This window comes from Mus caroli, chromosome 9 (assembly GCF_900094665.2).
Source record: "Mus caroli chromosome 9, CAROLI_EIJ_v1.1, whole genome shotgun sequence".
In the NCBI taxonomy this organism is placed as follows: Eukaryota; Metazoa; Chordata; class Mammalia; order Rodentia; family Muridae; genus Mus; species Mus caroli.
This window is the reverse complement of record NC_034578.1, coordinates 47,633,648-47,648,264: the sequence shown is the minus strand read 5'-3', so window position 1 is coordinate 47,648,264 and position 14,617 is coordinate 47,633,648. Positions and strand designations below refer to the sequence as shown.

General features: G+C 45.3%; 1 protein-coding gene across 3 annotated transcripts in view; it reads right to left on the bottom strand.

The window, feature by feature from the left end:
* Alg9 (ALG9 alpha-1,2-mannosyltransferase) overlaps positions 1-14,617 on the bottom strand; it is a 71,257-nt gene that overhangs the window by 46,793 nt on the left and 9,847 nt on the right. For 2 of the 3 annotated variants that reach the window (XM_021172705.2, XM_029481947.1), the window contains exons 5-8: positions 11,132-11,220; positions 9,735-9,870; positions 5,315-5,402; positions 5,059-5,164 (exon numbers count right to left, since the gene is read on the bottom strand). In XM_021172705.2, the coding sequence (XP_021028364.1) occupies positions 5,059-5,164; positions 5,315-5,402; positions 9,735-9,870; positions 11,132-11,220 (419 nt within the window). Of the gene's footprint in view, positions 1-5,058; positions 5,165-5,314; positions 5,403-7,612; positions 7,752-9,734; positions 9,871-11,131; positions 11,221-14,617 lie in introns of those variants that run through there. The other variant, XM_029481948.1, reaches the window with a different exon arrangement.

Genomic DNA, 14,617 nt, shown 5'->3' with positions numbered 1-14,617 from the left:
AACAAAAAATAAAATAAAAAAATGACTTTTAATTCAGCTAGCGGGTGTCCCCCATATTCAATGGCTTGCATGCCCTAAGAGTGGCAGCTTCCATCTCAGGCTTTACCATGCTGATGCTTACAAGGCTGGGTCCAAGTTGACAGTGCAAGAAAATGCACCTCAGGTTGGCAAGCTGAGCATTTGGGGGGAGGGGAGACAAGAGGACTCTGTAGCAGGCTGGCAGCAGGGTCTCCCTGTGTAGGCAAAGTGCCTCTGTTCCTTCCACTCAAATGAGCTAAGGGAGTCTTCAAAGAGGCTAAAAGAAGGAATCATGTTTATTAATCCATAGACTGAATGATGGGAAACCTGTTTTGCAAAGGCCTATAATTTTATATGACAGTGGGACCTAAATAATAGGTCTTCTTACAAATGTCACACTAGCACCAAGAAGCCAGGGTAAGCAAGAGCAGAGGCTGCAGGACAGCACTGCCTGCCAGTCAACTCTAAGCGGGCGCCATCAGACCCCTAGGAGGCATCATGTCAGCTTAGGAACAGCAAATGGTGGGCACTATAACAAAGGCACTCGCTCTCCTGGCCCTCTGAGACCTTCCCTCGGTTAACAGGAGGGATGGTGACAAACATCCACAGTCTACAGGATCCTGACCTAAGGTACAAAGCACAGGTCTGGGAAAACTCAGTGATCTCTGCATGAGGAGCACGGGGCAAGGGGCCAGAGAACACCATCTGAGAACTTGAAACCCTACCAGAGGCAGAACTCAGGACTTTCTGACCTCTGACCCCCATAGGCATGTCCTGTCCATGACCTCTGACCCCCATAGGCATGTCCTGTCCATGACTCTGCAGTTCCAGTCTACACTGCTCTGTATTTCCTGAATGCCTTGTTCTTTCTCAACAAGGACTTGGCAGCAAAATTATCCCGTGTGAAGCACGCTGCGCGTGCGTGTCACTCCATCATCCACACTGGCCAGGGCTCCTGACCATCTTTCAGCCAAAATGTGCAGAACTTCACATGAGTAACTTCTCAGACGTCCTTTGGGTTGGACCTGCTCTCTGTATCTTGCAACTCATGCTTTCAGATTTCTTTTTATTATTTCATGTGCATGAGTGCTTTACCTACATGTAATTCTGTTCACATGCACATGCCTGATGCCTGTGGAGGCCAACAGAAGGCACTCAATCTCCTAGAACTGGATGTAAAGTTGTGAGCTGCCATGTAGGTGCTGGGAGCTCAACCTGGGTCCTCTGCAAGAGCAGCCAATGCTCTTAAATGCTGAGCCTTTCTCCGGCCCCAAGCTCCTTCTGTTTATGAGTCTATCTGTAGCCTTGATGACCAAATCCCAGAGTTTTATGAAGGATATTTTTACTGGAGAAAAAAACATAAGCATATAGAAACTGAAGAACCCTGGCTTTCACCCTTGTCTGCGGCTTTCTTAACCATTTTGCACGTTCCTCCCTATCTCGATTTCATGTCCTCATCAGGAAATAAAGATAATGCCTAGCTCATAATTTTTCTAACAAGAAGATCACAATTTGTATAAAATTTCTGCCAGATAATAGCTAATTCAGTAAGCCTAAGACATCAAACACCTAGAGGAGGGTAGAGGGTTTTTTCCACTGGTGTTAAAAAGGGGGAACCACCTCAGGTCTGGAATATGCTACTTAACGCTGGAAAGATGGCTCCATGGCTAAGAGCACTTGCTGCTCTTCCAGAGGACTAGGGTTTGATCCCAGCATCTGCATCAGACTGCTTACTCCAGTTCCAGGGGGGTCTGCCGCCCACTTCTGGCCTCCAAAGGGACCAGGCACTTAGATGGCACACAGGCATACATGCAGGTAAAACATCCACATACACAAAGTAAAATTTAAAACTTTTAAAATTGCTATTTAAGCCAGCAAATTATAGAGCACCTCTTTGATACCAGAAACAATAAAGAGGCTATTTCCATGCTTACAATCTAACAGAGTCTCAAGTCACCTTGCTTATGTTTGAAACGTCAACCTCTGCTGCAAAAGGAGCTTAGAAACCTTGTATTTAGGTTGGACATGTAGGTCAGTGTACATTATTTGTCTGGTATGTTCCAAACCCTGTTTCTATCTGTGGCATCTAAAACAAACAAGCAAGCCAATCCTAACATTCACCCTTTCCTCCACAGCAGCGCAGACCTGGGAACCAGCATAGCCCTGCCCCAGCTCCTCCAAGGCTCCACTCCAGAGTCACATTGATCCTGACTCCACCAGAGGGACTTGTCCCTGTGACTGTCTGCCCACAGCAGATAATCTACTGTATTATACTTACAGTCTTGGCAGTCTTATAAAATAGCAGGTTGTGTCAGATGAGAGCCAAGTTCTCAAGTGTAATGTATTCAATATTTCTTTAACTGAACACTACACATTAACCCAGAAAGGATTAGCAGGCTTGTTGTGTTCTTACATACGAAAAACACATGCAAAAAAATTATCACCATAATAAACTTTTAATTTTCAGGTAAAGTGGGTGCCTACAATAGCTAGTGAGGCACTTCAAACAGGAAAGTCTTGTAAAATAGCAAAAAGAATGCAAAATCGTGTCAAACCTTCACATGAAAGAGCTGGACCTCCAGGACAAGAGCACCCCACCTCCCTGATGACTTCATAGCAGCAAAGCACCCACAAAAGCTGGTCCTCGATACTGAGCCAAAGGACAGCCAGCAAGTATTTTAAAGTAATTTATATGTGCTATTCTCCTTTTGTATCACGAAAAATCCCAAGTCAGCACTGTATCCAACTAAAGCAGTTCTAAGACACAGCAGTAATGACTGATACTCTAAAAATCAATCATTCATTCCTTCTTGATAACTTTTTACTATAAACCTACAATGCACAAGGAGTCCCAACTTAAGGCTAGGATAGCAGTAGTCCCTCTGCAAGAGGCATGCTGAAGCAAGAACGAGTTAACACTTTTAAAGGACAGAAATCAGTCGTGGTGTGACAGGACTTACTGAAGGAGGCAGAGGCAGGAGGAGGAGGAGCGCCTCTGAGCTACAGGACAGCCAAGGCTACACAGAGAAACCCTGTCTCAAAAACAGAACTCAAATTCAAATTCTGGTCAGAAGAGAATCTGTGTTCCTGGGCAACTTCTATGCAGCGATCCTTGAGGCCAGCTCCCTACAGTACCTAAAGTTCACAATTGCTTCCATGGCCGTGCTTCTGTAGGGACAAGCCCTACAGAGTTTTGGCCACTGCTGAGACACCAACCACCAGTACTCTACATCCAAAAGAACAAAATTAGATTGAGTAAAATTAAGGCAGATTTATAAAGTGGCACACAACTTTAAAACTCTTCTCAGCCAAACACTGGATGAAACGATCATCAGACGCCAGTGTCCAAGGAAAGACTGGCTCCGGCTCTACTATGCCCCAAACCTAGCACAGGGCCCTTTAACCAGGCCCCCTGTTAAACTAGGAGCATCGGATCTCTACTGTCCCCACTAGACTGATCATTTCTAGAGCTGTCTAAAGGAATACAAAAAGATGCACCACTTTCATATTTTTTCACAAAAGTTTTATGAGCAGTCAGCATACAAAGAATAAGCCAGTTTGTAAAAACGAAGAAGCCAGTTTTTCAAAAGTAACACAAATTAACCAATTCACCTATAAAGAATGAATATATTTCCAATTAGGTAGATGTAAATGGATCTTTCACCACGCAGTCTGGACTGACTAGAGTCAAATGAAATTTATAAATAATCCTAAATAAGGAGCAATTTAAAATATGCAAAGTGTCCATAGCTGAAGGGAGACATCTAGAGGCTCCTAAAGCAAGCTACTGGTTCAGTTGGCCATCACAAAGCAAGTACCAGACACAGAAGCTTACCTGCGATACAGAGATGACATCAGCCCGAGTCCTAACAAAGCTAGGATATTTAAATACAGGGTATGCTCTGGACAGACCTAGGAGGTTGGAGGAAAAGGAGCCACGCTAATCTCATGGGGAAATTCCCTGATAAAGTATTTACTGACTTGGCTGATCTAGAAAAAAACCACTAACTCATTCGTCTGTAATTAATACCAGCTCAGATGCCCTCAGAGGTCAAATAAAACGAGACTGGAGTGGGGTAAGAAAGAGATGGAGGTACCCAGGTACCTGGGGACTACATCCCTGAGCAAGTACAGGCATTCGGGTTTATTTTCATCTATCTACTCGCCCTCCCATGCTGCTCTACTCTCATTTGCTCACTTTGTAGATTTTCAAAACTTTCTTTCCTAAAAAAAAAAAAAACCTAACATCAAATGTGTGTACAGAGAAAATGTAGGAATATACTCCTAGAAGTTAGAAATATGACACAAACTTGATGGGACTGTTTTCATTTTCTTTTGCTATTGTGCTTACTTCCTGGTAACAGAAAGCTTGGTTTTTATTGTTATTTAAGATGAAGTCTCATGCAGCCAGCCTTGGACTGCTCCCCCTCCTCCTGCCTCCAGCTCTCCAGCGCTGGATCACAGGTGTGCACCACTGCAACCAGCTCAAAAGGGGTTGATGACTAAAAAGATGAACAGGCCTGGAAGCTCAACTCTGTAATCCTATCATGTGGGAGGCTGAGGCAGGAGGACTGCTATAAGTTTGAGGCCAGTTTTGGCTACTAAATAGCACCATGCATAGCTGGCACTCCTCAGAGCTCTCTAAGTCTGCAACTGGGGACAATGCTCAGCAGTGCAGAGCCAGTGCTTACTGCCACACCAGCTAAGGAGACACAGTGGCTCTGCTGCCACTGCTGACAGAGAGCTCAAACTGCAGAATAGGATACCGCACAAACACCACATTTGGCCAGTGCATGCTGCTACCCCATCATACTCAGAATATAGGAGGAAGATCAGGAGTTCAAGGCCAACCTGAGCTACAGCTAAAGCCCAGAGAGGAGGAAGAAGGAGAGGAGGAAGGAAAGGAGGGAGGGAGGGAGGGAAAAGATGAGGGACGGAGGTGGAGTGGATTTGATGAAATGAGAGAAATGGATTAAAATTATGAAACTCAGGTAAATTACACTATTTTCTACTTTTTCCTCAAGTTTTGTCAAGCCTTACCATAAAGATCAGGTCCATGAGATGTAAAGACGTTATACAAAACAATGTTGAGGGGGGCAACCACCAACTTCCCGTAATAGTAGCTGTCAATGACCACCACGGGCACCTAAAGCAGAAAGAGAAACACCAGATGAAGTTCTCAAAACGCTAGTGGAAAAACTTGGGAACAAGAAAAAAATGACCCCCCTGATGCCTCCCTCCCCACAGCAGACGCCACTGAGAGCATTAGAGCAAAGCCAGACAAAAGGACACTCACCAAGAAGAGAGCCAGGGCCACCAGGGACCAGAGGAGGAAACTCTTCCACCTGTGCTTCCTGGCCAGCAAGTCCAAGGCGATGGGTAAACTGTTCAACGGAGACACAAAGGGAGGTCTTAAGCCAAGCCCCACATGCTAGGGACAGAGCCACGCACACCCACGCTGAGCAGAGAACAGAACAGCTGTCCCGGGGCAGAGGAGGAAGGAAGCTGGTTTGTGACAAGATGCCCTCAAAACTAATGTGGACCCATCAGAGAGACACGCATGTCACAGATGGACCCCAACCCAAGCACTAAACTGCTGGACAAACCTGACAGTGGCCTGGATGTTTTGGACATGTAAGATATAGTCATGTACACTTGTTATCCTGCACCTCACAAATGCACACGTCATGACGTGTACAGAGGTCAGAGGATAGCACTGAGGAGTCAGTTCTGTCCCTTCCACATTTATATCCCTTCCAGGGATCAAACTCAGATCTCCAGGCTTGCACAGCTACCTGCTGAGCCACTCTCAGTTGCTCTCGGCTTCACTCTCTGAGACAGGGTCAGTCAGAGCCACTCTCAGTTGCTCTCGGCTTCACTCTCTGAGACAGGGTCAGTCACAGACCCTAGAGCTCTTCAATTCTGCTAGGCTAGCTGGCCCATGCTCTAGAAAGTCGTCTGTCTCCCCCGGCACAAGGATTACAGGAGCACCACCACACCTGCCTTTCAAGTGCCTGCTGGGGATCAAACTTGAGCCCTCCTGCTTACATGCATCATCCCCAATCTCCAACCACTCCTTTTACCTCATTAAGTCTGCCTTGTCTGTCGCTGGGCTGCTGTCTTATACACTCTAGGCAAACATTCTACCACTGAGCTATACCCAATTAGGTAGGTACTTTTTAAACATGGAATACTATATTTAAAATAACCTTAATAACAACTAGACCATTTTTTACGTTTTTTGTTTTGTTTTGTTTTGTTTTGTTTTTCCGAGACAGGGTTTCTCTGTGTAGTCCTAGCTGTCCTGGAACTCACTTTGTAGACCAAGCTGGCCTCGAACTCAGAAATCCGCCTGCCTCTGCTTCCCGAGTGCTGGGATTAAAGGCGTGCACCACCACGCCCGGCTTTTAAGTTTTTTTATTTTATGTATATGACAATGAATGCACTGTTGCTGTCTTCAGACACACTAGAAGAGGGCATTGGATCTCATTACAGATGGTTGTGAGCCATGTGGTTCCTGTGACTTGAACTTGGGACCTCTGGAAGAGCAGTCAATGCTCTTAACCACTGGGCCATCTCTCCAGCCCCAAGATTTTTTTTTAATCACCCATATAATGCATATTTACATATGTGGGTACTGGAGCCTACAAAGCCCAGAAGAGGGTGGTGGATCCCCTGGAACTACAGTAATAGGCAGCTGTAAGCCACCCAACGTGGATGCTGGGAACCAAATCCAGGCTTGTTCGTAATCACTGAGCCATTTCTCCAGTATAAACAACAAGTTAAGCCAGCACAAACCAAGAAGGAAGTAGTGGAAACAGAGCGAAGGGGTGCGGAGAGACGCCGCAGTGGGTTACAGCATGGGCTGCTCTTCCAGAGGACCCACACGGCAGCTCAGTTCCAGGGAATCTAATACCGCTTTCTGGGAACAGGGCACACGTGTGCACAGACGTACATGCACCACTTGAACATAAAAATCATTTTCTTTTTTAAGGAAAGAGAAAGACAAAAGGAAACACATCAAGCCTTGGTGATAAGAAAAATGCACAGCACAGAATGGAGCTGTGTGGGAAAACAGCAGCAGCTTTATAAAAGAGAGGGGGATTCGCAGGAGAGGGAGGACGGACGGCAAGAGCTTAACACAGGAGAGATGACTGAAATGCATTGCACACACACACATGAAACTGTCATCTGAAGCCAGTATGTACAATTTATCTATGCTACTAAAGCATGGTAAAAAGCAGGCATAATCTTAAGGGCAAATTACTCCAAATCTTAGTGCCTGTTTTCTCATTTATAAAATACTAATTTCATTGTATTTTCTTGCAGAGGTCTAAGATTTAGAAATAAAAATATGTGAAGGGTTTGGCAATGCCAGTAATGCTAACACTCAGCAGGAGGTAGGTAGTCGCTGTTCTCATTAGGATAAATCACACCAATGAACAACAAGTATACTACGCTTTTGCTCCCCAGAGTCTCTGTCAATCAATCCCTTTCCTTTCCCTTCAGATGCTGCCATGGCAATCTGCATCCAACATTAGGACTGACCAAATGCCCAGTGATGGATGGGAGAGGAATAACTTTGGTTTCTTACCCAAGAGCTGCACTAAACGGCCACCCTAAGATGGCACCGGCTGCTACTCCCAGCACAGCAATGGGTGTCTTGTCCATATACCATCCAGTCATGGCGATCAGCGTGGTGTACATGCAGAAGCTGCTGGGGAGGAATGCTGCGAGAGTAAAGAAATGGATGGAAGAAACCACAGTCTGAGGTTAGTGCTGATTTTTAAAACTTCACCTGCACTACAAAACGCCAATCATTGTAAACATGTTTGGTGAAACATTCTATTAGGAACAAGCAGTAAGGCTGGAGACGTGACTCAGTTGCTGGAGTGCTTGCTTAAGATGCACAAAACCCTGGGTTCAAGTCCAACAACCACAAAAACACTAGCCACACCTATGACTCCAGCCCTCAGAAGGTAGAAAGAAGATGATCAGAAGTTCAAGGGCATCCTTGGCTGTACAGCGAGTCTGAGGCTACACGAGGCCCGGTGTAGAAAGAAATAAACAGAAAAAGGAAAGGAGAGGAAGGAAGGACTGAAAACACTGCTTTTCAGAAAGCAAGTCGCACTGATTTTTATTTTCTCGCACCTGTGAGTGCACAAGGCCATAGATTCCACAGCACTACCCATGCCATTCCTTTTTCTGGCCTGTACCTAAATGTAAAGCTTACAAAAATCCAGTCTCCCCAAGAATGTCACACTTACTTCCATGCAAGAANCCCAATTAGGTAGGTACTTTTTAAACATGGAATACTATATTTAAAATAACCTTAATAACAACTAGACCATTTTTTACGTTTTTTGTTTTGTTTTGTTTTGTTTTGTTTTTCCGAGACAGGGTTTCTCTGTGTAGTCCTAGCTGTCCTGGAACTCACTTTGTAGACCAAGCTGGCCTCGAACTCAGAAATCCGCCTGCCTCTGCTTCCCGAGTGCTGGGATTAAAGGCGTGCACCACCACGCCCGGCTTTTAAGTTTTTTTATTTTATGTATATGACAATGAATGCACTGTTGCTGTCTTCAGACACACTAGAAGAGGGCATTGGATCTCATTACAGATGGTTGTGAGCCATGTGGTTCCTGTGACTTGAACTTGGGACCTCTGGAAGAGCAGTCAATGCTCTTAACCACTGGGCCATCTCTCCAGCCCCAAGATTTTTTTTTAATCACCCATATAATGCATATTTACATATGTGGGTACTGGAGCCTACAAAGCCCAGAAGAGGGTGGTGGATCCCCTGGAACTACAGTAATAGGCAGCTGTAAGCCACCCAACGTGGATGCTGGGAACCAAATCCAGGCTTGTTCGTAATCACTGAGCCATTTCTCCAGTATAAACAACAAGTTAAGCCAGCACAAACCAAGAAGGAAGTAGTGGAAACAGAGCGAAGGGGTGCGGAGAGACGCCGCAGTGGGTTACAGCATGGGCTGCTCTTCCAGAGGACCCACACGGCAGCTCAGTTCCAGGGAATCTAATACCGCTTTCTGGGAACAGGGCACACGTGTGCACAGACGTACATGCACCACTTGAACATAAAAATCATTTTCTTTTTTAAGGAAAGAGAAAGACAAAAGGAAACACATCAAGCCTTGGTGATAAGAAAAATGCACAGCACAGAATGGAGCTGTGTGGGAAAACAGCAGCAGCTTTATAAAAGAGAGGGGGATTCGCAGGAGAGGGAGGACGGACGGCAAGAGCTTAACACAGGAGAGATGACTGAAATGCATTGCACACACACACATGAAACTGTCATCTGAAGCCAGTATGTACAATTTATCTATGCTACTAAAGCATGGTAAAAAGCAGGCATAATCTTAAGGGCAAATTACTCCAAATCTTAGTGCCTGTTTTCTCATTTATAAAATACTAATTTCATTGTATTTTCTTGCAGAGGTCTAAGATTTAGAAATAAAAATATGTGAAGGGTTTGGCAATGCCAGTAATGCTAACACTCAGCAGGAGGTAGGTAGTCGCTGTTCTCATTAGGATAAATCACACCAATGAACAACAAGTATACTACGCTTTTGCTCCCCAGAGTCTCTGTCAATCAATCCCTTTCCTTTCCCTTCAGATGCTGCCATGGCAATCTGCATCCAACATTAGGACTGACCAAATGCCCAGTGATGGATGGGAGAGGAATAACTTTGGTTTCTTACCCAAGAGCTGCACTAAACGGCCACCCTAAGATGGCACCGGCTGCTACTCCCAGCACAGCAATGGGTGTCTTGTCCATATACCATCCAGTCATGGCGATCAGCGTGGTGTACATGCAGAAGCTGCTGGGGAGGAATGCTGCGAGAGTAAAGAAATGGATGGAAGAAACCACAGTCTGAGGTTAGTGCTGATTTTTAAAACTTCACCTGCACTACAAAACGCCAATCATTGTAAACATGTTTGGTGAAACATTCTATTAGGAACAAGCAGTAAGGCTGGAGACGTGACTCAGTTGCTGGAGTGCTTGCTTAAGATGCACAAAACCCTGGGTTCAAGTCCAACAACCACAAAAACACTAGCCACACCTATGACTCCAGCCCTCAGAAGGTAGAAAGAAGATGATCAGAAGTTCAAGGGCATCCTTGGCTGTACAGCGAGTCTGAGGCTACACGAGGCCCGGTGTAGAAAGAAATAAACAGAAAAAGGAAAGGAGAGGAAGGAAGGACTGAAAACACTGCTTTTCAGAAAGCAAGTCGCACTGATTTTTATTTTCTCGCACCTGTGAGTGCACAAGGCCATAGATTCCACAGCACTACCCATGCCATTCCTTTTTCTGGCCTGTACCTAAATGTAAAGCTTACAAAAATCCAGTCTCCCCAAGAATGTCACACTTACTTCCATGCAAGAAACATGGTTCAAAAGACTTAGCATCTTTGCGGATGATATACGGGTTCTGATGTGCTCTGAGACACCCTGGTTCAAACCTGTACCCTACAGGGTGTCTAGGAAGCCCTCTCAAAGCTCAGAACCACATTCTAACATTAGCAAAGCCCCTTAATTATCATATTTACCATAACCTTGTTACAGTGTGCTGAACACACTCAAGGCCTTTGCCACACAGCGAACTATTCCTAACAACTCTAAACAAAAGTGTGGCTGTTGATGCTTCAGAAGGACCATCCCCAGAGCAGAGAAACCAGCTGGTTCTAACAAGACCTCCAACGGGATAGGCAATGAGATTTAAGACACTCAGCAAGTGTCAGCTCCAAAGGCTCTAGTTTAGCAAAGCCTCTGTGCACATAAGTGCCTCAACTGACATTGTAAAACTAAAAATACTCACAGGAAGTCCCCACACATACAAATCTGTTTCTGGATTACCAAAGTAAATAAAACATAAACAATGTGAGATGCGACTTTCACAGAAAGATGATAAATAATGATGTCCATTCTAGTTGCTAATGACAAAAGATGAGAAATATCTGAGGTCTCTGTTGATCTTGATGAAGCAGACAGAGACCTGCCCAGGATTCGGGTTATAAAAGTGAGGGCTTCCTTTCATCAGTGCAACTGTACAGGAAGGTAAACCTTCCACCCCTCAGCCGTCCGTCCGTCCACTTACCAGACGATGAGCAGAACATGCCCGTGCTGAGCACCAGGAAGGCCAGCATCATTCGACTCACATGCAGCCCAAACTTCTTGCACACAGCCCTTAAGGAAAGATTAAGACCATTAATAGTGTAGATATTGAGAGACAGAAGACACAGCAAAGCAAAGAAGAAATGGAAGCCGAGTGCAAAATAACACTAAAGACCTAATGTAGAATACAGAACTGTCTGGACTCGTTAGGAATTCCATGTGTACAGGAAACCCAAGCCTCTTATGCCCGACACTGAAAAGCTCCTTACTTAAGAGGAAATGGACTTAAAACTCATTAGGAATTTCATGTGTATTAAGAAACAGCTTCTTACTCTTGGCACAGAAGAAAACCCTGAGGGCTAGCAGAAAGAATGGAAACAGACAACCTAGGGAAATAGGGGGTTGGGGGGAACCCTCCAAAATGTACCAGAGACCTGGGAGGTAAGAGACTCTCAGGAATCAAAGGGAAGAACCTTAGATGAAATCCAGACAGTAGGGAGAGGGAACTTATAGAGCCCACCTCCAGCAGGTAGTCAGGGCATCAAGTGAGGGATGTAGTACAAACCTGTCCACAGTCAAAACTCTGACCCATAATTGTTCCTGTTTGAAAGAATTACAGGGATGGAAATGGAGAGTAGCCTGAGGAAAAGAAGGTCCAGTGACAAGCCTAAAGTGGGGTCCAGCTCATGGGAAGGGCCCAAGTCCTGACACTATTGCTGAGGCTATGGAGCACTCACAAAAAGGGACTTATGATGACTGCTCTCCGAAAGACCCAACAAGCAGCTGAGTCAGATGCAGATATTCACACCCAACTAATGAACAGATGCAGCTCTCCCCTGTTGTTGAATTAGGGAAGGCTGAAAGAAGCTGAGGAGAAGGGTGATCCTGTAGGAGGACCAGCTGTCTCAATTAATCTGGACCCCCGAGATCTCTCAAACACTGGACCACCAAACAGACAGCATACACCAGCTGATATGAGGCCCCCAACACACATACAGCAGAGGACTGCTAGGTCTGTGTTCATTCAGAGATGATGCACCTAACCCTCAAGAGACTGAAGACCACAGGAGATTAGAGGTCAGGTGGGGTGGGGGTTGGGGGCATCCACATGGAGATGGGGGTTGGGGTAGGGAGGAGGTGTGGGATGTGGAGCAGTCGGAGTGGATGGGGGGCAGGGAATGGAATATGGAGTGTAAAAATAAATGAATTTTCTTTAAAAAGCTTCTTCTTTAAGAAAAGCCCCATATTTAAAATTGTATCTACTATCAATAGGGAAATAGCATGATAAAGTGAGAAATACCAGATATCGGGTTCAGGCAGTTCAAACTCTGGCTCTGCCATTTACCAGCAGTGTCTAGGTATATAATCTGCAATCTGTAAAATGAGGATAGCGACCACACCTACATAAAGTTTCTGTGAGAAATCATACACGAGAAATACTTAGTAAGGAGCCTGGCACAAAGCTGCTCTCAGCACAGAGGACATAAAAGCAGAGAGAACTGCCAGGTCCGTGGTGGAGCACATCTTTAACCCAGCACTCGGGAGGCAGAGGCAGGCAGATCTCTGAGTTTTTGGCCAGCCTGGTCTGTAGGGAGAATTCCAGGACAGCCAGGGCTACAACAAAGAAATCTTGTCTGGAAAAACAAAAACAAAACAAAAGCAGAGAGGAATAGTACAGGGAGTCAGGGCTTAAGCAGTGATGGGGGAAGAAGATGGGAGGAGATGAAGAGAGGGGCAGAGTAACCAGCACTGGGGACGTACGGTAGCCCGGTGGAAAGCCACTGCTGTGCAGCTTAACCAAAATATGTCATTCTTTAAGAAAAAAAAAGAGATTTCAACAGAGGTATCTTGCAGGAGTAGTAGACAATGTTGTCCTCATAAAACATGGATTGTTACATGAAAATATCAACACCAGGCATGGCACACTTGGAAGTCATAGGTCCCCGAAATGACCCATGCTATTTCCAATGATCACATTCCCATCACAACTAGGGTGTATACGCTATTGTTGAAGGCACCCTACACTTTGTGTGCAGGACCGAAATCAAGCTAGCACTAGCCTGAAATCTGCCTCCCTGCTGGCTAGTGTTCCTAGTGCTGGAAGGCACTCTACAGCTATCAGTGGTCTTCTCCAGCAGGGGACCCTATATACAGTAGTACAAACCTGTCAGGCAAGATGTGCCCACAGGAGCAAAATGGGCAGAACTGTCAGGGGTAACCAGACACTTTCTGACTGGATCTGAGTCCTCCTTCACAGGAGCAATCCATGCCTGATACTGTAAACCTGGCCAAAAGCCCACTGCTGGGAAGATTGTAGGCTCTGGTGGGGAGCCCACCAGTGTGGATTGGCTAAAGAGACATGGCAAGTGCCTTCTGGGGCTGGAGAGACAACGCAACGGTTAACAGCACTAGCTGCTATTCCAGAAGACCAGATTTCAATTGCCAACATCCAAAATCACCACGGCTTACGACCATCTGTAACTCCAGTTCCTGGGGAATCTGGCACTCTTTCAGCCCCTCAGAGTAATAGGCACACAAAGTACACAGACATACATGAAATTAAAATTCTTATACACATTAATTTTAAAAAGCCTTCTTTCTAAGTATTTCTGTTTACATACAAAGATCAGTGCTGTACCCAACCTTGGACTGAGAGGCGACTATTTACAGTGGTCAACAGTTAATGCGGAGACTCGTAACTGGCCCAAGTGATGAGAATGAGTACGGCTCAGCTGTAAAAGGGGCATGGATACTTAACCACCAATGTCCAGGGAACATTACTGAAAGGGGGACAGAAAGAACTCTGTAAAAGCCAGAGGATGGGGAAGAAGCCGCCCTCCAGCCCCACTCTGCACTATGAAGCGCTTCTGTTGCTGCTGCTGCTGCTGGCCTCTGTCTTCCAGCTCTTGGGCAGTCCTCTGTCAGCCGCACTGCCCTTAGAGGTACCACTCCATCAGTTCTTGGTCAGTTCTAAGATGGTTCCTCTATCCCTGCTATTTTAGACACTTTTCTTGTTAGATTTTCAGGTTACTAAGCAAGGCTTACTCAGTTTACGGATTCAATTTTCAGCACCTCTGGGGAGGCGTGAGCTGGTTTTCCCTGAATCTTGCCTTTTCTCGTTCTCTCTATCAGATCAGATGTAGATACCATCTATATCTTACTTCCTCTATATTTCTTTCTCTATACTTTGTTCCTAGCAACTTCTTCAAATTAATCTTTCACTTTACTACTCCATTTACTAGCAGTTTTAATCTGTTTAGGCTATTTACTAAGTTTTAAATATCAATACTCCATGAATCTCACGGATGCTGCATACACACATGTGTACGTATGCATATGTATGTAAGCATAACACAGTCAGCTATTGGATGGAACACAGGGCCCCCAATGGAGGAGCTAGAGAAAGTACCCAAGGAGCTAAAGGGATCTGCAACCCTATAGGTGGAACAACATTATGAACTAACCAGTA